This window comes from Prorops nasuta, unplaced genomic scaffold (assembly GCF_024137725.1).
Source record: "Prorops nasuta isolate Cenicafe-Biocafe unplaced genomic scaffold, Cenicafe_Pnas_1.2 PNAS00004, whole genome shotgun sequence".
Lineage (NCBI taxonomy): Eukaryota > Metazoa > Arthropoda > Insecta > Hymenoptera > Bethylidae > Prorops > Prorops nasuta.
Genome location: NW_027116801.1, coordinates 705001 through 728313, shown reverse-complemented (window position 1 = coordinate 728313; position 23313 = coordinate 705001). Strand labels below are relative to the sequence as shown.

Below are 23313 nucleotides of genomic sequence, written 5' to 3'. Positions count from 1 at the left end.
ACATTTGACAATCTGCATACTCAGAGAAATATACCTTTATGGTAGAAACTGCAGGTTGCTGACGTTTCGCGTGGGTCAATGGGGGGATACGTGCAGAGAGGTAGGTCCGTCTTGCTTAAAGGGGCTCGAGCAGCAGACATTAATTGGAAAGGAAGAAAATAAAACCACGATTCTAATGCAATAATTATAATACTCTACACAATATACCTATAAACACGATTAATACAGATTTATATTAGTCATTTAACAAAGAATATTCTAATAAAAAAAAACTTTTATTCCACTTTCATCTCACAATTTGTATATATACATATATAGTTACAGAAGAAGCAGTGTGCGCCAATGTCCCGCTGGTCAACGAGGACGTGTGGACAGTAGGTCCATTTTGCTGTAAAGGTGTCCAAAAGTCTAAGGACGGAATAGGAAGAAGATAAAACTAAAATTGTAATATATAATTACAATAGTTTATACAATGCCTATAAACACGAGTAGTAGAGATTTATAAGTTTCGCGACGAAGAATATTGGAATCTACAGAAACTTTTATTCCACTTTCATCTCGCAAATTGTATATATATATGTGTGTATATATGTAAATGCAGGTAGCGTATATACATATATATATATAGGTCTATGGAAGAAGCAGCGTGGTGACGTTCCGCGTGGGCCAATGGGGGCGCGTGCACAGTCAGGTCCATCGATCCGTGCGTACCCTGGGTTATGACGTCCGAGCGGTGACGTCACTGTGGATCGCCCGCTCGCGCCTCTACTACCACCGTCACAGCACCCTTAGCCCGACCGAGAGAGAGAAGCTCCCTATCACCGTCACCGTCGCCGTCACCGTCTCCGTCACCGTCACCGTCACCGTGAACCACCACCGGCGCTCCTCGCTCTTCTGCTACCACCACTTTTGCTACCACCACTACCACCACCACCGCGCTACACAACGCTCGGTCTTTGCGCGCGCTAACAAAACGCCCGTTCGGTTTTAATATAGCGGCAGAACGCGCGCGATTCGGGCTCAGTTACGCGGCAGCCGGCCAACCACACAGTGCCGTTCCTCGACCAACCGCATACGTAATCCTTCCAACTTTCATTAGTTTTATATATTACTCTCTCGACGCTCGATTTCGCAATCTCCACAGTGCCCTCTGATACTCCCTCGAGTGTCTCTCTCTCTCTCTCTCTTTCTCTCCCCCCCCCTCTCTCTCTCTCTCTCTCTCTCTCTCTCTCTCTCTCTCTTTCCATTTATCTATCTATATATCTCTTTCTGTGCATGTGCGCGCGTGTGCTTTGCCGATCCTTCTCTCTCACTCTACGAAATCTTCTTTCCCATCTCTCTCCGTCCCTCTCTCGTGGTACCTGAAAAACCTGACAAAAGTGAAAAGGAGAACAGCAAGGGTCGCAGAGTTCTATAGAGAGGAGGGTGGTTCGACACTGGAAGATGCAAGTGCGAGAAATGGGTTAAGGAACGTTGCAAGATCGAGGGAAAATTTCAAATTAAAGTGTCTGCATGCGAGTGCCCAGGGCTGAGATCTTCGGGCTCCTCGGTGGAGCGCTGACCTCCGACGACATCATCCAAAAGGAGCCTCGTCTCACGACGACGTACGCAGGTCGGTTCTCCTCACGTGTGCCATCGTCTCTCACTCTTCCAATTTATTTTTCTATACACACATTACATATATATATATATATATATATATATAATACACATTAAATCCATCTCATCTCGGCCGGTGTGAACGTTTGACGGAAAATGAGAAAGTTGCACTGGGAGCGCGCGAGGGTTGGTGGAATTGCGAGGGGTTCGGTATAGGAGAGTGCGGAAGAAATGTTGAAGGACGGCCTTGGGAGGGGAGGGGGGACATCGATCATCATCGTATTTCGATAGTGACTCTGGTTCGCGAGAGGACGATTATGGTCGAGGTACGTTGAAAGCATACTAAAAAAAAAAAGAAAAAGAAAAAAAAAGGAAAATTTACTGGTAGAGCGGAAGGGAAAGATCGCCGTCCGCGTTAGTCTCGTGCTGATCGAAGGTGCGATGCGCACCGTCGAGGCCAGCTGCACAAGAGAGCCGCCAGCGGCGTCGGCCTCCCCGCTGCTGCTGACAACAACCACCACGGCTACCGCAAACTCCTCCTCCTGCACCACCGCCACCGCCACCGTCGAGCACGAGGAGCAACGTCGCCGACAGCTTCCCACCGACACTAATAACGACATTTCGATACTCTCCTCCCCCACGTTGCCCTACCATCATTCGCAGTTCACCGCGGATTCCAATAACAATCACGACCATCATCGGAATCTCGAGCAACTTATCACGCAACCTCCCGATCATTGGAACAAGTGTAAGTCAACTTGTACGAGAATCAACCTTTTTTTATTTTATTTTATTTCGCTTCTATACTGGTGGTGGTGGTTGTGATGGTGGTGGTGGTGGTAGTGGTAGTGGTGGAGAATTATAGGGAGAAGGTGCTTTTTTATGGCCGAATTTAATTAAGCCTGCGATCGGTGCATATCGGCACTTTAAATTAAAGTAAATTTAGTTTGGCACGCGGCCGAGAGCGAGGCGTTTCTTTTCAACGCGCATACTTGGCTCGCGAGAGACTGCGGAAAAGAAGAGTGCGTAATACAGATATAAACACGCGTGACCGTGCATATATATATATATATGTGCGTTCCCGATGATCGCGAGATCCGATCGATAATTATAATTCGTTTACAAGAGCAATGCCCCTGACAGTGTTGAAGAGGAACGCTCTCGGCACCTGAATTCTTCTCGCTTTCGAGGAAGAACGGTAAGCGAGGCTGAAAAAAGAACAGGATTGGCGCGAAATCAAAACGGCCGTTCAACGTTTCCTTTTTCTCTTTTTCGCTAGTTTGAACGTCAATCGTACTATACTACGTACGATACGCGTTTCCTGCAAGCCGATTGCATTGTTTTGCCGGCCAAACTAAATATACTCTAACGAGACTCACGATCCATGGCTGCTTTGGCTAGAATACAAAGAGAGACCCTTAGCCGAATGCGATCCGTTACTTTTCGCTAAAAATTTGTCTTCTCTCTCTCGTTTTTAAAGTACTTGGTATATATTTGAGCAGCAAGTTTGAATTTTTCGTGAATCGCACGAGGACAGGATGGATATTATGGATTCGTAAAGTGTTATGTTTGCTATCGAGGTGGGGTAGTAGTAGGGGGGTGGCTTTTCTGGTGGTGGTATATAGTGACGTAAGGTTTGACGTTGCAGCGGTGGCGGTCGATGACGAGTAGCGCCAAGGACGATGTTGCTATTTCGAGCTTGCGATGTATGTATACACATAAGCACCGTGTCTTTCGGTCGGTCGGTCGAAGCGGTACTCGGTAGTCGAGTCGGCGACGTCGCCCTTCCAGTGTGCTGCTGCTGCTTGACAATCCTGCTTCCACGTGGCTCGTACGTTTTGCCAGCGATCTCTCTCGCTCGCTCGCACGCACCGACCGAGACCAATAAACAACTAGCATGATACTGTATCTCTGTTCCGAAACGTTTGATACGACAACAACAACAACAACAACGACGACGACGACGAAGACGACGACGGCGACGGCGGCGGCGGCGGCGGCGACGATTATTCTTGGAAAATTGCAACAACACACCGAATCCTCCAACTCGTAGAAAGAAGGCTAGCGAACGAGTTGTCACGAACTCTGATCGAAGGATCTCCTCGAGCAAGAGGTAAACTTTTAACCAACCGACCGTTCCGCGCACAATTTTACCGCGTCGATCGTCTAATTTTAAGAGAGACAGCTCCTCTCTCCTCTCCTTCTCTCGACGCTGCAATTCCTCCTGACGTTTCGCTGCCAAAAACAGACGATGACGTTCCAAGAATCGCTCTATTGACGCGCGGCTGACGACGGGACGGATTTATTGGCCAATCGTCGAGATTTAGGTTAGGTTGCGTCGGCCATGTTGCATACGTCATAGAAACAATGACGTAGCCCGCGCGCGTGGCAAAGAATAGAATATCTCCTTTGAAAAGTATGATGCATAGTTTCTATGTAAAAATTATGAGTGTCTAGTAGGCAGTATCGATTTAACACACGCCGGGGGGAGAGATATATACGTGGGAGGGTAGAAAACTTTGCATTCATTGTTTTTATTTTTTTCCTTTGAGAGCGAAGAAGAGAAAGTGAGGGGGGGGGGCGATCGCGCGCGAGATAAGAGCGAGGAAGAGAGATGAGAATGAAAATGGGGATCGTGGAATTTTAGTTGCTCGAGCGCCACTCGATTCTTACGGTATAATGTGTTGCATGGGAAAGGGGTGCGAGGAAGGGCTGGGGTGGGGGGTGCGAAGAGAAAGAGAGCGAGAGAGGTATAGAGAACTGATCGATGAACGGACTGCGGCACAACGGTGACGTCATCAACGACGTCGCAGTATGACCTCACGAGTGACGCTCGAGAGGGCAGGAAGAGGAAAGCGAGTGGGGGGATAAACGCGCACACTGTACCACCAGTGGATCAGCTGGCTAACGGTTTAGCGAGGGTGGGAGTTTATACCAGACTAGCTTCGACTACATATACGTATATACCGCACGTATACATGTGCATGTATACTTGGTAAAGCACACAAGGGTTGAGGAGGGTTTGCGTGCGCGCGAAACGAGGCCGGGCAAGGCCGCCTTAAAGGGAATGGAACTCTTTTTCCCTCGCACGATAATTGGCATCCCGCTGCATCTCACTGCTTTTCAAATTGACCAAGATCATCCTGGATCCACCACGCCTTTTCGTCACACCGTTGCGCAATTTTCATTGGATATTTGCCAAAACCGATCGATATACTATTCGGGCAATCTTGCAAAATCTCGTGCATATCACCGATTCGCCGCTGCGTATCGTCTACTATATATATACACATAGCACCGTAGAAGAAGCATATTTCGCTTTTACGAAGCCGACGGCCTTGAAGAGTCCGTGAGTTCTCGTGTTCGATTCTTCCTCATCTCGTGCACGTAACATTGACAACAGAGTCAACGATCACATCAGCGATCGTCCATTAATTTATTTTTCGATACTTTCCAGCCTCGGAACAAAGTGTTCCACAATTATATATGCATGTGTGTGTGTTTTACGAGGGAATTTAATAATCGAAGAAATTGAATTTAAAATAATGTATAATCGCTATATTTATGTATATATTTATATATATATATATATATGTGTGTTGCGTGTGTGCATGTATAAAGCAGCGGGTTTCTCATCTCGTCTAAATTTATAGAGCTATTTTACTTTGTAACCAACCGGTTTTTACGTATATTTATTTCGCCCGCTCACAAGACACTGGTTCGCGTTCTCCTTTCGTTCGACGAGCTGCACGGTATGTGCAGCGTGTCTTCCGGCAAAGAATTACATGGACGAGGAAGAGAGGTGAACACACAGAGAGCAATGCTAGGAAAGAAAGTTATCGGAGGAGTTGCGTTGCGTGTGTGATAGACCCTTAGCGACGATAATCGATTTCTGCGAAGAGAATATTTTTCGCCGTGCCGCGCGCGCCTTGCCGCACCGCATGGCAATCAAGCGACGCGACCGGGCGAACCGGGAGAACCGGGCAAACCAAGCGAATGCCCGCGGGCACTGTAGAAAGCTGACAAAGTTCAATAGGAGGAGAGGATTAGCCTATTATATATATATATATATATATATATATAATACCTTTCTCCGTGTGCGTGTCTCTCTCTCAATATATATATATACGTACAAAGCAACGCGACTAGCCGATATACGGGCTCCTCATCTTCCCCCTCTCCCTTTTTCACACACACACACACACACACACACACTATAGGAACCACAAGTTGGCTTCGCGCATTGAAAAGCTATCGATGTAACGAGCTCTGGTCGAATCATTCCCTTTTCCTCGTATAGGTATATCACCAAAAATTGTCATGTCCCGATCGAGACAAAATGAGGAGAAACCCCGAAAAAAGAGTTTTTTTTTGTATTTTTGATTATTTAATTAGTCCTTCGAATTTATGTTAAACTTAAACTAGCCAGTTTTAATAGGCAAGATTTACATTATCCTTTTTGCATACCAGTTTGCACACTTTTGCCTACTTCGGCGATATAAAGTGAATTAATGCGATAAGAATTCATAAAACGTATGTTAATACGACACAGTAGTTATATATTTTTAGTATCGGAATATATCACTGTACGAAATTTCTTCTTCGCTACACGTGGAGAAAGTAACTATATGGCTAATGGGACTCTCGCTAGTCCCCCAACCAACTAGATTTGAGAATCGACTAGCCGCCAACCCGATCGCAATTAAGACCGGTCGAACCTGCCTAAGCGGACGCACCAAACTCGCGTACCTTCTCTTGCATAACTGATTCAGCCTCAGACGACGACTGATTAAGTCCAAGTTAATCATTGAGATTTACTATAATTATCATTGTACCATAGCTTTAACGATTATGCCTCATGTTATTGTTATTCGGTGTGTGACCCCTCTATATAGAAGAAAACCTATTGAACAAGTGTAATGAAATACACTCGAGGCTCTTCGTTATAATTGGCGAAAATATTTTATTATATTTTAAAAGACACACACACACACACATATTTCGTCATAGAAGACTTTAGAAGTCATACAAAGATTATAGTTTTTATTATATTACACACACAGATATTTTGGAAAATATAAAACCAATGAAAAGTATCATCCTTTTACATTAGTATATACTAAATTCAAAGCGATAAATCTGTGCTATTGATATTTATTAGAAAAAAAGTTGTTGATATATACGGTATATTGAATGATACGGTATAAGTCCTATCTGGCGATAAAATCTTGTAGTTTGTATATGAAACACCCATACGAATCATAGAGAGATTACAGTTTATATTATTTTACACAGGTAATTGGACAGTGAGAGACAAACGCAAATTTAAAACAAAAATGAAGAACACCTATTTCTGCTAAATATTTGTAAAATTAAATTTTTCATAGGTTACTCAATGATACGATTAAAAGTATTTAATGATGATTTCTTATAGATAGTATATGAAATCTTCTACGAATCACAGAAAAATTGCAGTTTCTATTATTGTGCACTAATAACTGGAAAGAAGGAAAGAAATGAACATTTTACGAAACAAAAATATAAGAGATCAATCTATATTAAATACTTGTATAAGAATAAGTCTCGTTGGTACGCTATTTAGTGATACATCAAGAGATATTTAGCATTGATCTCTTGTAGGCCAGCATAAAAATTTTCAGGATCCGCAAAAGTCTTTGATTTTTTTATTATTTTACATTAATGATTAATAAAAAAAACAAACAAACAAACGAATAAAAACTGAAATAAAATATAAGGGAGAATGTATACTATAAATATTTGTAAGAATAAATTGTTGATAGACGATTATTTAATGATACAGTAAGAGGAAAACTTACATTGGTCTCACGGTAGTTCTTCGGGGTCAAAGGGTTATACATCTACTCTTGCTTACCTATATACCTATATAGCTAACATCAGAGCCTGCTGCCTCTGATGTATGTCGCAAGAGTATCGCTATCTCTTCATTTACTAACTCTCTCTCTCTCTCTCTCTCCCTCTCTATTTTTAATCTTACATGTTAAAAACTCGATGATTTATCTATCGAAACGTTTTATCAGGATAGCGCTAGCAGTGCATGCCTAATCGTCCTACGATTCGCACCCTCCTACATTAACGCTGCTTTCGGTGTATCGAGTGGAACGACGAACGATGGGTGGTCCTCCGCTATACTCGAAATTAAATCCAATGACACTGGGCGTCCGTATATAACAATCAGCTTTTCTAATTTTCCGTAATAAATTCGCATCGTATACACATTAATCCAAAAATCTCGTAAAATTGAACAAACTGCAGGAAGAAACTTGATGATAAATAATTTTTGCTTGCATGTATATATATATATATATATATATATATATATAAAAGATACGAGTTGGAGATTGGCAACGTCGTGAAATTTAGTCCAACCGGAGAATGATAATATCGCGCGCGCAATAATAATGAGACGGTAGTACAAGGGGGTTGTTTCTGGTATATGACAGCATGGCAATATTTTAAATGCCAGTGATTTCATGCCTCCCAAGGGTCCTGGAGGTTCGCTATATAGATAGCGGGACAGCACCGTCAAACTCTCAGTGTTTTCCACGCAGTGTCACGCGACGACAGATTCTTCCAACACTCGCCGCGTGATAGATCAACGAGAAACGTTTAGCAAATTGAACATTTTTATTTCTCATCGAGAAATGATCGATATGAGTGGCGGTCCATATTTTAATAAATGTTGTACGTCCTTTTATCGGCGTGTACTGTCACACACACGTTTATCGAATTTTTCCGATCAACGTTGCTCGAGATATTAAATCCGTTGTTTTCTCAATTGCAGGGCAGCTACATTCGCCAAGTGGTGAGAGCGATAATAACAGCAACGGTAGCCAACGAACTGTTGTCACTCGTCCCGAGGTTGACCAGCAACAGCAGCAGCAGCAACAACAACAACAAGATCGTTTGCGCCAGCAACGTCAGGTTTCGCCCACTGACTCGGTTGTCCCTTGCACCAATCACTCATCGACCACTACCACTACTGCATTCACCGTTGCCTCAAGTATGCTCCTGTTGCAGACGCAGGTTAGCAAAAAATTCTTCTTCTACTATATATATATATATATATGTATACAAACACCGGATGAACTTAATGAAGAAAGGCTCGGTCACGCTCGGATCGCTCCCGTCGTTCCCAAGGGAGCAATGAAGAAAAATGTCAGTCGGATATCGTGCAGCTGCAAATCGTTCTCTCTCTCTCTCTCTCTCTCTCTTTATTTCTTCGTCCGATCATTACTACCTCCTTCACTCATTGTCATTTTCAACAAGACCATGTAAAATATCTGTGGCAGAACTCCTTTGGATGCAGCAGTTTGGTGGACCTGTTAAGCGCCCCTTTCACGGATCCCACGGACACCGGAAGCTTATCCGAGGAGTTGGATCCATTTCCGGAATTGCAGCTGGAAAATTCGCAAGGGGTTCCTACGGTAGATGAATCGTCACAGGTACAACAGGACATTCATCATCATCGATCGGCGCAAGCAGCGCAATCAACGCAACCGCCTCCCTCTCTTCCCGGTGATATCCACGCAGATTCTCTTAGGTAACATACATACATAGAGATAACACGAATGCACGGTGACGCGAGTAGAGAAGAGGAGAATCCCCTCCCGTAACGTAGAAACACGACGATTACAGCCCAGCGCCATTGCCCAGCTTCCAGGAGACTTACACGATTCAGCGATACAGCAGGCAGGAGCTGCAGAGCCTCGGGATAAAGATGGACGAGGATTGTTTCGACAACGCGGTTTACGGCAACTGCGCTACCACGGGGCCCCACTATGCGTCGGAGTTCTCAACGCCTGTTACCTATCATCACGATCATCGGGCGCCGCAGCCACCGCCTCTCTCCCACCACCATCATCACCATCACCATCACCATCATCATCAACCGCAGCCGCAGCAACCACCTCCACCACCGCCCCCTCCACCCCCACCACCTCCCCCTCTCCCACCCTCCTCGTCCCAGCAACACCATCATCATCAGCAGCAGCAGCATCATCATCAGCAGCAACAACAGCAGCAACAACATCATCATCACCATCATCAACATCATCAAAGCAACTATTTTTCTACGGAATCCGCGCCTACCCCAGCCGTTCCTCTAGCGCCCAATCACAGACAAGACTCTGCGTCCTACGGAGTTGCTGTGACGGTACCGATGGTCTACGGGGCAGCAGCCTCCATGACCTCTGGTACCACCGTGCCTGTACCTGTACCTGTACCTGTCGCTGTTGCTCCAGCGACGGATCTGTCCTCGAGTGTCGAGGCTGTGGTCGTTGGTAGCGCTCGTTCCAGGAGGGCGTCCTTGCCAACGCAGAGATCCGAATCGGCCAGGTAACGCCAAGCGCCAAACATACATTCCACTCTTTAACATTATATACGTATATAGCGTAGAACACAGCTGTTATTAAAAAAATGAAATATTTTGGATTCACAACAGTAGTGGCAGCATCGATTCCCCAAAAGGAAGAAGCGGCAACAATGGATCGGCCAGTGGCGTGAATTCACCCTCGTCCGGCGGTGGGGCGAGTGGAGAACGCGCACCCCCGAGTCCCAGCCAACTTTGCGCCGTTTGCGGTGATACTGCGGCTTGTCAGCATTATGGCGTGAGAACTTGCGAAGGATGCAAGGGCTTCTTCAAAAGGACGGTGCAGAAGGGCTCCAAGTACGTTTGTCTCGCGGAGAAGGCCTGCCCGGTCGACAAACGCCGGAGAAACCGATGTCAATTCTGTCGCTTCCAAAAATGTCTGATGGTCGGGATGGTCAAAGAGGTTCGTTCCGAGCGATCATCCTCTTCTACGCATGCTAACCATTAAAATAAACTCTTTTATCAAGAAATCTTTTCTCAAAACTGAAAACATCATTTGCATGTTGTCCGAAACTTTTTTTAAACCTTCTTAATTCGACTTAATTGTGAGAGAAACTTGATTAGTATTCGGTGATTTCGATCAGACAATTATTCAGGGTCGCGCACAAAGGATTTCTTGATTAGATCGATGGCACATCTCAGCAGTATAAGGTTACTATTTAATCACGAACATTTCTCTTCAGGTGGTGCGTACGGACTCGCTGAAAGGCCGACGAGGGAGGCTACCCTCGAAGCCAAAGTCTCCGCAAGAGTCGCCACCGAGTCCACCGGTTGCCACGATCACCTCGTTGGTTCGCGCCCACGTAGACACCACTCCGGACCAGTCGAATCTCGATTACTCTCAGTACAGACAGCTGAGGCCTGGCGATCCTCCGATCAGCGAAGCTGAGAAGACTCAACAATTCTACAACCTTCTCACCACATCGATCGACGTAATTCGCAATTTTGCCGATAAGATTCCTGGTTTCACGGATCTTCTGCGCGAGGACCAGGTTCGTCTCTCGTATTTTTTACACTATATTTATATACATATATATCGGTATATATCACTCTTTGCGCTTTATAACATAGTTTTCTTTTCTTTTTTCTTCTTTTCTCTGTCCCGGTCCTCTCCTCGCTATATATATATATATATATATATATATATATACTAACTCTTTTTTCTCACCGAAGCCAGAGTTCAATGACCGAACTACATTTCTTCTTAGTTTATCCTTAAACACAACATGATAGGTATACCTACATACATTCATATATATATATATATATATGCACACAAACATATATAGCGTAGGATATTTTGCTGATCCGTATAGAGCAGTGTCCCGACGGATATCGATCTCAAGACGATAACTCGTTCATTTTAGAAAAGGTCACACTTGTCGCGACATTGACACGACTAACTAAATATTTCGTTGGAATTTTTCAAGACTCAATTAATGCAATGAATCGTCTTTTAAATGAGCATTGCTCCGATCGACTAGCACATTTTATCAAGCTCGTTCCATTTATATTTTGTGTTATGGTTTTGTGCAGGAGTTGCTCTTTCAATCAGCGAGCTTGGAGCTGTTTGTCCTGAGGCTAGCGTATCGCACAAAACCTGACGATACCAAGCTTGTCTTCTGTAACGGTGTAGTTTTGTCTCTGGAACAATGTCAGCGAAGTTTTGGGGAATGGTTACACAGTATTCTCGAGTTCTGCAAGGCCTTGCACGACCTCAAAGTTGACGTCAGCGCTTTCGCTTGCTTGTGCGCATTAACGCTTATTACCGGTAAGTCTCTCTCTCTCTCTCTCTCTGTCAACCACCAACACTCCCCCCCCCCCCCCCCCCCACGTCCCCCGCCCTGCCTAAATCTATCTCTGGCTTGTGATTTTGTGCTTTCTAACCGCCTGCTTAATTCCCAACCGTGCAGCCGCAGTTCATCCTCCGTGTGTGTCGTGTCGTGTCGTGCCGTATATGTATACTCCTTGTCTTGGCGCGAGACGCATGAAACATGCATCGGCCAGTGTGCTCTCTCTCGGTGGTAGTTGTATATATAGTAGAGGAGTAGTTGTTGTTGTGTGTTGGTCAGTCCAGTGGCATCCATCTATTATTAATTCTCTCGTCGATTAGTTATCGATGCTTTCGCGATGAGAGACGAGACGAGACGAGAAGAGTCGTCGAGCTTCGAGGCTTTCGACGCACGCGATGTGCCAACGGGTAATAGGTTTTTGCGGTTGGATCTCGTACATCAACGGCTAACGTCAATAACCTTTTCTCGTCAGGAAGAAAGGAACGAATCGAAAAGAAAAGAGCCGATATATCTCTCATCTTATATGTATATATATAGATACTACACGATAGACTCAACCGCCTGTATATGTATATATAATTATATATAAACGCGTTGACCAATGGTAATAACGTTTCTCTTCTCTTCCAGATCGATATGGCCTAAAGGAGCCACATCGCATGGAGCAGCTGCAATCGAGAATCATCACGTCTCTCCACGATCACATGACTTACAATTCGGAGGCGCAGCAGAAGACTCAGTACATGCCGAATTTGTTGAACAAGTTGCCAGAGCTGAGAAGCCTCTCTCTTCAGGGTCTTCAACGAATCTTTTATCTCAAGTTGGAGGATCTGGTACCAGCGCCGCCACTGATAGAGACCATGTTCGTTGGCACTCTCCCCTTTTAAGCGTCCCAACATCGGCTTATAGCTCGCGTCTCTTCGTCGTTGCCATTCCTTTCTCATCTTTGCTTTCCTCCATTCCCCTTTTCTCCCTTGGCCCTCATTCTCCAATCCTTTCTCGATGCAACCGATGAATTTTTACAAACGAATATGTGCACATATCCCCGGTTGAACGTCGCTAATTACCAATTAGCTGGTTTAACGGTTCTGTGGTCGACGTATATATATATATATATATATGTATATCTTTTTCATTGATATCTTGCCTTAATTTTGTCCCCGAGTCACTTTTTCATGCAGTGTTTGCGATACTCCTCCCCCCCCCCCCTATTGCGTTAAATTATTATATATATTCACTTTCCAAAAGTTTTCAAAGATTTTTCCTCCAATTTCCGCGACTAGGTAACGTTATAACAAATATTTTCACATATCAGAATTAGATTAAACGATAGTTACCGCTTGTTTGCCTTAAGAGCGTTTAGAATAAGTAAGTACAAATGAAATGGCCGCGCGTGCGCGCGCGCGCGCGCCTCGTTTTGTAGTAAAGTCAGACGCGAAAAGTGTCGAATGAATCAATTGGTGGTATTATACATACTATATATATACGTATATATATTTATAGTATACAGGCTGTGCGATTAACCAATCCGAAAATCCGAATAGAGCAACTCGCAAGAAAGATTTGAGTCTGTAGATGTGTTGACAAGAAAATTATGAGCTATTGTTGCCTGCAGGAATTTTTTGATTAAGGGCTACAACAGATTTCGAGTTTTCACGAAAGTTCAATCCTCAGAATTTGCTTCTTCGTACCTCGCGAGTTTCGGGCTTGCAATAATTATTCGCACAGCTGGTATATTAAAATCAAAGCTATCTTGTTGCGAATTGATTCTGGCGATGTTCTCTCTGGCATTTGATTAGGTAGTGAGAAGCGTGTGCGTGTGAAAATTTGGTCAAGGTTTGACCTCACTTGTTCTACTATTCTTGCGTTTATGTGATTTTAGAGAAATAAGGGGAAATCGTGGTTTACCGTCTCGGAACCTGAAAGACTGTCAAATAGAATGTACTTATGTTAGTTTTTTAAGGAGGGTCGGAGATTGGCTTAAAGAGAGCAGCCACGAGAAGGAACCGTAATAAAGTTACCTATTACGTTATGACATTATTTTAAATCAAACTAACTCGGAGAATCCTATTTATATACATGCATAAATATTGCTATAAAAAATACTGTAATGCTACTACTACCACCAACATACTACTACTACTATACTACTACTACTACTACTACTACCACTATTACTACTACCACCACTACTATATAGTAAATACTGCTGCTACCACCACCACAATGACGATAAACATTTTTATCATTAATATATTATTGTGTAAACATGTATACAGTTACCTTGGTATTCCGCCGTATGTTACCGCATCGTTACAGTGAGATTAATGCCGCTATTTGACAATTATTGTATCTGTACGGCATCGATTCGTTCCTATTGTAATAATTTAGCGACCCCCGATGGGCAAGAAAGGGCAGCGAAGCGATCCTTAATTGTTCCCTTTACATTCGTCACGAGCTACAACGTTCTTGAGCATCGGAGTTGATGAAAAATTATATATATATATATATATATATATATATAAATCGATGTTTCACCATATATTATAGAGATTATCAAAGGTTTTTTCATTGTAGTAGCTTAAATAACTCGAATCGGACGTTGAACGTTGATGCACTTTAGGCGTGACGTATATTTATCTACTTATAATATATATTGTTATAATATACTTTTTAGTTGACGAACTCTAGTGTGAAATTCGACGATTGTTTTACAAGCTTCGACCCTCGAATTTGTAGCTCGAGGAGACTGCAAGGTCGACCCAAGAGAGCCACTGCCTCTCGTAAACGCTCTGTGGGAAGCAGCTGCTTTCTTGCGCTCGGTCTACAGTCATATTTTCAACAAAGGTCTATTCCCTCGATCTGTCAATCATCCTCGTTGATCGAAGCTTTTTCAGAGAGAGAGAGAGAGAGTGGATCGAACGAATAAGTTTTTTACATTAAAACAGTGCACATAGGCAAAGCATCACACAACCCACGACGATATATATATATATATATATATATATATTTATATTACACGTTATTTTGAATTTTAATTAAAAGAAATAAGGCATTTATCGTCGTTATAAATTATGTGTAAGTATTTAAAAAATACTATATAAAGCGTCGGTGTGTAAAAAGCCGCAGCATATCATAGAATCTGGTCTTGAAAAATATTTAATAATCGAAGCGTTTTCGCCAGTGTAGTGGTGTAAATAAGGCTTGCGTTCCAATTTTACGAGGAACGACAATTTTATTGCGCTCTACGACACTTGGCTGGTAGCACTTTATATTATACTGTATATATCAATACATATATATATATATATACTATTATATAGTATGTACTCGATAGATATAGCTGCACGGCTCAACACTAAACGCGCTTCTCGTGAAAATATTAGAAAAAAGACAGAGAGTATTAGTGCGTACAACATTTGAAAGGAAATAAACCATGTGCCTCGATCGGATTGGTATAGGGTTAGCGTTGTAACGAGAAAAGAATAATCTGAAGGAAAAAAAATATTAACAAAGAAAGAATGAAAGAAATGGAAGAGGAGATGACGGATCGTATTACGACGATGCTCCAAGGCTCGCCCTGAATAATCCTATACGAATTAAATTTTGTATGTTTTGATAAAAACAAAAAAAAAGAACAAAGTATATGTTTGGAGTATACACAACTTGCGATTGACTTTGGCTTAAAGCAGCATGCTTGTTTCGTGCATTTTACCTCACCGAGTAGGGGAAACTTTCTCGAAAGGGGCAATGGGCATTGTAAAGTGAGTGAGAGAGAGAGAGAGAGAGAGAGAGAGGGTATGTGGTGCTATCGAAATAAAAGAATACAAATTGGATAAATTTGTAATATATATTTTTATATTTACGTATTGATTTGTTTTCTACTGCGATTGGTGAGATAGTAATAAAGGATATGGAGCCTAGCTCTTGAGTAACGATGAAATGTATACTATATATATATATATATATATATATATATATATATAGATAATCTATAAAGACTAGGCTTCCATGGCGAAATGGGCGCAATTATTACTTTTACAAAAAATAAGTGTATCGACAAAGGGCTCGCGCGCGCTGAGAAATGCCTTGCGCTTTCGGTAAGATTCGACCCTCCGATTCTTTCGGGGTTGCGGCCGATATGCTGGATTTGTATTTTTAGTAAAATTTTTTACAAATTGGTATTAACGATGATATAACGATAACGATGACGATCATAAAAATATTTATAATAGCTTATTTATGTGGAAGTGGAATGGCAAATACTGAATTGGACAGGCCTGCCCGGTCTGGACTAGAATTTAATCGTTTTTAATAGAGAAAGTCGCTTATTAAATATCGTTATTAATGTCGTTCTAATAATTGCAATTCAAGTTAATTGTTTAGAGTATACTTAATTATTATTGTATATGCGTACATTACCTTCCTTCCCATTTTATCATTGTATACCATAAATGTTGGACCACTCTTGAAAGGAAAAGGAAAAAAATACAAATATTTGCACGTTTATATGTTTATGTGAAACGTTACATAAACGCTATTATAATATATAATATATTTGCCTGATCTGATGTCAAATAAATTGCTACATATATGTCGCTATATGCCTCTTTAACTAATTCTCTGTGATTATTTTACGCACTCTGTACTTTAATTATATTCGCGTAATACGTATGTATACGGACCAGATCATTTGGTACAATGGATCAAAATGATGGGAATGTGTAATGGAACATTTTGCTTTATGTTTTCGTTTATTCTTGCTTACAATGATATTAGCCCTCTCTACACGCTTTTATACTTTATCATTTGTTCATCATGATACTGCGAGCTTGTATACTTCTTTTTCTCTTGATTTCCACATGGATTATAGATATAATTATCACACAGTGTCCATAATATTACGTTAAGTGCACAATAAAAAAAGAAAAAAAAAAGAAATGGAGAATTTGATAGAATGGTGGTCCTCTAGAAAATAAATCTGCAGGGGAAGTCGACGTCTTTCTTTGATTTATTTATCGAATGATGACCCCTGCACCGCGGCATAACGAGTTGGGCTGATTGCCACGCGGATATAATGTCCTCTGTCGCGCATAAATCATACACTGATATATATATATATATATATAAATATCATTGAAGAGCCATCGATAATCTTGGTAATAGCCTTAATTAGAATTAATTAGAGTAATCGCGCGTTCGATGAATTTTCTCTCCATTGAGCCATCTCACGAGCCACACGTACAATTCTCTATACAACATTTCACAATCATGTATTATATGTATAATTATTGCGAAATAGGCTAGTTTGCATTGTATACCTACTGTAATAACAAGAAGAACAGAAATATACATATATTTATTTATTTATACTATTTATGTAGCTTATAAAAAGATATAAATATACATAAATGAATGAATAAATAAATTACTAGATAGATTAACATATACATGTATCGATATATCTATTTATTTAATTGGAAATTGTGTGCGCATTTTTCGTGGAGACCTTTATCCCAATGGCCTGACGCGCCGCGATCGAGAGACCTCTCGAGAAGCATGGTGCGCGATATATAGAACAATTGTAACTATTATATATTTTATAAATAAGAACTTTGACATGTGATAAATAGTTAATAAGGCACGCGATCGCGTTTCGCTATATTTAACAGCAAATGTATTCTGTCAAGTCTAGTTGTGATAATCTTTGAGAAAAGACAATTAATAATAACAATAATAATAACAATGAGCAGCATTAGTGGTCTCAGTGTTCTTTGCTCGATTATATTATAGTGAATAAATGAGAGCTTGGTAGCACGCTCTGATTAGGTTAAATAAAATTATCGCTACTCTTATATACATTGTCGCTTTGCTCGAGAATTTGAATTTCCCGCCATATAAATATTTGGCGCTGTGGTCGAAGTGGAATGGAATGGTCGAGAAAAATCGACAGTTACGTGTTCTAAAGTCGATTGGTTCAATACACACCAGTTTGACGCTACATTATAGCAAAATTTTAGTAAGTATGTCTCTGCGGATTCTTTTGCTTGTAGTAGTATAGTATATTTGTGTTTGCGAAACGGTAGATTTTTACGCGAATAGCGGTGAGAGCAGCAAGCACACACATAAGGACACGTATCGCACAGTCGCTTACAATACATAGAGGAGTATATTTGAGAGAAAGAGAGAGAGAAAGAGATTTGCTAGAGTCTTCCTTTCCTTGGATCGTTGATTGGAGCATTTGATTGGAGTCGTGCGGTAGCCTGGTAAGGTCTGCTTAGCAGGTCTGCTGGTTGGTAATTCGTATATTTGGCGGAGGAAAAGAAAAGCATAGAAGCAGCACAAACAAGAGGTAATCAATCTGGTGCCGTAGAAGAGAAGCAGTAAAAAGCATACAGCAAGCAGTAAGAGTTATTAGCAGTGGCGAGTCAATCGAGCCGCGTGTAAAAGCTGTAAAATTACTGTAAAAGTAAGTGCGGGGGAAAGAGCGCAACCAGCGCAGCGGTGCAAACGTAAAGGCTAGGCTAGTCGCTAGACAGAGTGAATTTTGCGTGGTGGTTACATGTGGCTGTTCGCCGGTCGTGACAAGAGAGTTCTAGCCATTGTGAAAAAAAAGAGTAAAGCTCACTTCCGTTGGAACATCGTGACGCCGATCGTCTCGACGCAATCATTTTAAGCAATCATGCACATGGATCCGACGACGTTGCAGCTTATTCAAGTCCTCGAAAGGACTGTCTCATCAGGTCAGCTACTAACATTCTTTCTCATTTCTTATAAAATTTCCATTATTTTCCTTTCATTACGCTTATTCGCTTTGAGAACTACAATATTACTTTCTCAATAATACTTGTAGATACGATATACATTTTTAACGTGACCTTGTAGAAATATTGGTAGGTTCGCGTCCTTTTCCGGCAAGTTGCCATTCCCCCCTTTTTTCATTACTTAAACCCGCAACTAAACACAGATCATCTAATCACTATGCTTTTCTCCTATCATATTGTACTTTGTGGCATTTGTCAATCAATCGTAAAACGCTGAATTCGGCTGTTGCTATGGGCCATCTCATGCATCCAGCTGAAAAAGAATTGTCCCGCGTGACGGTTACGGAATTCGTCTATGCTCTCCTCGCCATTGATAGGTGTATTAATCGGTGTAGTACACCACTTGTGCGCCGAGATATCATTGCCTTTATGTAACCTATGTTAATCTTTCCCATTGATTTAACGTAAATCCTTACATATATTTCAGATAAAAATGAATTGGAGGCAGCACAGAGCTTCTTGGAACAGGCAGCTCAAACGAATCTCGTAAGTCACATGGATAAGAGAAAGATATACTAGTGTATACGCATAAACGCGCGCGCACGAACATACACACGTGTACCAATTTGAAATGGCAAGCAATGAAAGTAATTTAATGCACATCTCTGTTTACAGCATGAGTTTATCCAAAGGCTTAGTGGTGTATTGGTTACGGCTGCTGCAAGCCCAGTGGCTCGTATGGCAGCTGGGTTACAGCTAAAAAATCATTTAACCTCAAAAGATCTAACGCTTAAATATCAATATCAGCAACGATGGCTGGCCATTCCCCAGGAGTCAAGGGAATGCATAAAAAAGAATGTAAGCATTATTTGGCCCAATATTTATTGCCTTGAAATATGCCTTTGGTTTCCTGCAAATTTATGCTTTGTTCGTAAAGATTTTAGGAGCTTTGGGAACCGAAAACAATAGGCCAAGCTCTGCTGCACAGTGCGTTGCTTATGTTGCCGTAGCAGAATTACCAGCTGGTCAATGGAATGATCTTATTCCATTGCTAGTAAACAATGTGGTTAACCAGAACAGCACAGAAATGATGAAAGAAGCCACATTGGAGACCATTGGCTACATTTGTCAAGAGAGCGAAAGCGAAGTGTTAGTTTCTCAGTCCAACCAGATCCTTACAGCTATCATTCATGGTATGAAAAGCTCGAGTACGTCTAATCACGTGAAACTAGCAGCCACCAGTGCTCTTCTTAATTCTTTGGAATTTACTAAGGGGAACTTTGAAGTTGAGGTAAAGTTAACATCGAGAGACAAAATCCTTTCTGTCAAAGGAATCTCCACTAAACATTTGCTATGGTTTCTTACAGTCCGAAAGAAATTTCATAATGGAGGTTGTGTGTGAGACAACACAATCAACGAATACCCAAGTTCGAGTAGCAGCATTGCAATGCCTCGTAAAGATTATGTCCCTTTATTATCAGTATATGGAAGCGTACATGGCCCCTGCTCTGTTTCCAGTGAGTATTCCTCTTCAAATACATATATATTAAAATGATTAACAATTCTTATCATTGTTATCTCGCAGATTACTTTGGAAGCAATGAAATCAGACATCGATGACGTTGCACTTCAAGGAATAGAATTTTGGTCAAATGTATCGGACGAGGAGGTTGATCTGTCGATGGAGGAGGGCGAAGCCGAAGAGGGGGGAAGGCCACCTTTAAAAGTTTCCAGGCATTATGCGAAAGGAGCGTTACAATTTTTGGTACCGGTTTTAATGAAGAAGCTGACAAAGCAAGAAGAATTCGACAACGACGACGACTGGAATCCATCAAAGGCCGCCGGGGTTTGCTTGATGTTGCTGTCCTCTTGCTGCGAGGAAGCCATCGTTCCTTATGTACTACCATTTGTCGAGGAGAACATTAAAAGTCCAGATTGGAGATATCGTGACGCGGCTTTGATGGCCTTTGGCTCGATTCTCGGAGGTTTACAGTCAGCCACCCTGAAGCCACTGGTGGAGCAAGCAATGTCCACTTTGATCGAATTGATGTACGACACCAGCGTGGCGGTGAGGGATACCGCTGCTTGGACTTTCGGACGAATTTGTGAAATCATTCCAGAGGCGGCGATAAACGAGACATACCTGAAGCCTCTACTAGAGTCCCTGGTGACTGGCTTAAAAGCCGAACCACGAGTAGCGGCGAACGTTTGTTGGGCCTTCACGGGATTAGCGGAAGCTAGCTACGAGTCGGCCGAGTCAAGCGAGGGCAGAGAGCAGCCGGAAACTTATTGCATGTCGCAATACTTTGACTTTATCGTGCAGCGATTGCTAGAAACGACTGATAGGCCTGACGGGGCACAAGCGAATCTTAGATCCTCCGCTTACGAAGCCTTGATGGAGATGGTGAAGAACTCCCCAAGAGACTGTTACGTGACTGTACAGAAGACTACTATGGTCATACTGGAAAGATTGCAGCAGGTTCTGCAAATGGAGACTCACATCCAAAGTCACTCGGATCGTACGCAATACAACGACGTACAATCCTTGCTATGCGCCACCCTTCAATCCGTCTTGCGGAAGGTTACCCCGGAGGACGCTCCTCAGATATCGGACGCAATAATGACAGCTCTTTTGCAAATGTTCAACTCCAACTCCTGCAAGTCGGGCGGTGTGCAGGAAGATGCGTTGATGGCTGTGTCAACGCTGGTCGAGGTACTGGGCGAAGGTTTCCTCAAGTACATGGATGCTTTCAAGCCCTATCTGTGCATCGGCTTGAAGAATCACGCGGAATATCAGGTATGCGGTATTGCGGTGGGCCTTACTGGCGACATCTGCAGGGCTCTCAAGAAGAAGATGCTTCCCTACTGCGACGAGATCATGACGCTGCTGCTGGAGAATCTTAGTAACGAGAGTGTTCATCGCTCGGTGAAGCCTCAGATTTTCGCTGTATTCGGGGATATTGCGTTGAGCATCGGACCCGAGTTTAAGAAGTATCTCGAGGTTGTTCTGCAGACGTTGGCTCAAGCCTCGCAGACCCACGTCGACAGAACTGATTACGATATGATCGACTACCTCAACGAGTTGCGAGAAGGCGTCTTGGAAGCTTACACCGGTATCGTCCAGGGACTACAAGGAGAGTCCACCAATCCTAACCCGGATAACGCTGTAGCTCTGGTGGAGCCCCACGTGCCATTCATTATTCAATTTATCACGTCCATAGCGCAGGATCATCAGCATTCGGATGGCAACATATCGGCTTCCGTTGGACTGCTCGGTGATCTAGCCGTTGCATTCGGAGACAAGCTATTGCCGATGTTTGAAACCGAACCTATCGTCGAGCTGATCGCCAAAGGGAAGCGATCTCGCACTAGCAAGACCAAAGCATTGGCTCAATGGGCTGCCAAAGAAATTCGTAAACTCAAGAACGTCGGCAACACCAGATCCAGTTGGTGAGTACCATACGAGAAAAGATGCATGAACATCTACATGTATATAGATGTATGTACAGAATGTTGCAAAGTCAGTAAGGCGCACTTTGATTAAACTTGTTTTCGCCGCGAGATTAATTTAATCGTTGATACGACTCGGATGTAAAACTCACGCTAGGCAGATTCGCCAATTATCGTTTTCAAGCTAACGGTGTTGTGCTATAAAAGAGAGAAAGAGAAAGAAAAATATATTCCAACTTTTCTTTATTAATGCTCGGATAAAAATTGCTTTCCTCCGCCAAAATGTTGAATTTAATTTTTGTCGACGGCTTGCTTATAGATATGATTTATGTATACACGTATCACGAATGACCACCATTCCCTCCTATTTATCACTCTCCACTTCCTCTTTTCACTTCTCTCAATTTTAACATTCTCTTTCAAGGTTTTTTTTTTCGTGTTAAAATCTCATTGATTCTTGTGATCCTTCCTCCTCTCGTTAAAATCTTGTAGTATCCAGAGATAGTACGTATGCGATGAGCGATCGAGGTACTGTTTGAAAATTTGATTTAGCTAAAGTATAAAGTATTTGGAAAAATGACGAAGGGCCTCCAAGAAGGAGCAGCGAGCGCATTTCTTCTTGGATCTCTCTTTGCTCTTATTTCTTTCGAGAAGCGTAGAAAAATTGTTGAGAGCGCATTCGACTCATCGCGATTGACGGTTACTGATATCTGGACCGCTTTTGTTTACAGATCACCCCACGGTTGTACTGTCATGCAATTTGACTTGACTAGAAAGCTATCAAACACAATACAAAGACAACAAGATTGGATGGTGAGGATGCGAATAGATGGATGTGCGTGAGTTACCGAAGCGATGTCTATGCGATGGGATGATGAGCAAGTGGTCCCTGTCTGGCAGTGATGATGGTTGCATTGGGAGAGATAAGCCGGTGTTTTGCGCCACCCCTCGAGTTCGAGAGAATAGAGAATGCGTGGATGTATATGTGTGTATTTGATGAAATTAAAAAAGAGTGAGTCCAATTGAGAGATTGGTGTTAACCTACTTGAATGTCGATGGATGCTAGCGATCCTTAGGTATCTGTTGAATCTCAATTTGTTACCGGTGAATGAAAGATAGTTTAAGTCTAAAAGAAGAGAAGCGTGCTTGGAAATCTATACTCGCATTTCCTTTGGAACACTCGATAGATTGAGAAGCTTGCAAGAAGAGCAAATGTGAGGATGATGTGATATATCGAAGTGACTAGCGTGATTTTATGATCTCCCTTCTAAGCTTTAAGCGTTTGTCTTTTTTATTC

General features: G+C 42.4%; 3 protein-coding genes across 6 annotated transcripts in view; all 3 read left to right on the top strand.

The window, feature by feature from the left end:
* Positions 1-1019: 1019 nt before the first annotated feature.
* On the top strand, positions 1020-17547 carry Hr38 (Hormone receptor-like in 38). Of its 3 annotated transcripts, none has more exons than XM_066725363.1 (8): positions 1020-1612; positions 8423-8664; positions 8931-9181; positions 9295-9975; positions 10082-10412; positions 10693-11001; positions 11546-11780; positions 12433-17547. In XM_066725363.1, the coding sequence occupies exons 1-8, from the start codon at positions 1513-1515 to the stop codon at positions 12687-12689; spliced, it is 2406 nt and encodes an 801-aa protein (XP_066581460.1). In that variant the 5' UTR covers positions 1020-1512; the 3' UTR covers positions 12690-17547. The 3 variants fall into 3 exon arrangements, with proteins under 3 accessions (XP_066581460.1, XP_066581458.1, XP_066581461.1); XM_066725361.1 differs by having other exon boundaries at positions 9277-9975; XM_066725364.1 differs by lacking the exon at positions 11546-11780 and having other exon boundaries at positions 9277-9975; positions 12433-12579.
* LOC136772409 (uncharacterized) lies at positions 1888-3666 on the top strand. Its single transcript, XM_066725365.1, has 2 exons — positions 1888-2347; positions 3248-3666. The coding sequence occupies exons 1-2, from the start codon at positions 2041-2043 to the stop codon at positions 3268-3270; spliced, it is 330 nt and encodes a 109-aa protein (XP_066581462.1). The 5' UTR covers positions 1888-2040; the 3' UTR covers positions 3271-3666.
* A 352-nt stretch (positions 17548-17899) lies between the features above and the next one.
* The window catches only part of Fs(2)Ket (Importin subunit beta Fs(2)Ket), an 11591-nt gene continuing 6177 nt past the window's right edge, over positions 17900-23313 (top strand). The window contains exons 1-7 of one of the 2 annotated variants that reach the window (XM_066726451.1): positions 17902-18545; positions 19054-19112; positions 19242-19424; positions 19504-19857; positions 19934-20083; positions 20152-22016; positions 22748-23313. The exon at positions 22748-23313 is cut by the window's right edge and continues 6177 nt beyond it. In XM_066726451.1, coding sequence (XP_066582548.1) covers positions 18485-18545; positions 19054-19112; positions 19242-19424; positions 19504-19857; positions 19934-20083; positions 20152-22016; position 22748 — 2673 coding nt within the window. In that variant the 5' untranslated portion in view covers positions 17902-18484 and the 3' untranslated portion in view covers positions 22749-23313. Of the gene's footprint in view, positions 18546-19053; positions 19113-19241; positions 19425-19503; positions 19858-19933; positions 20084-20151; positions 22021-22747 lie in introns of those variants that run through there. The other variant, XM_066726450.1, reaches the window with a different exon arrangement.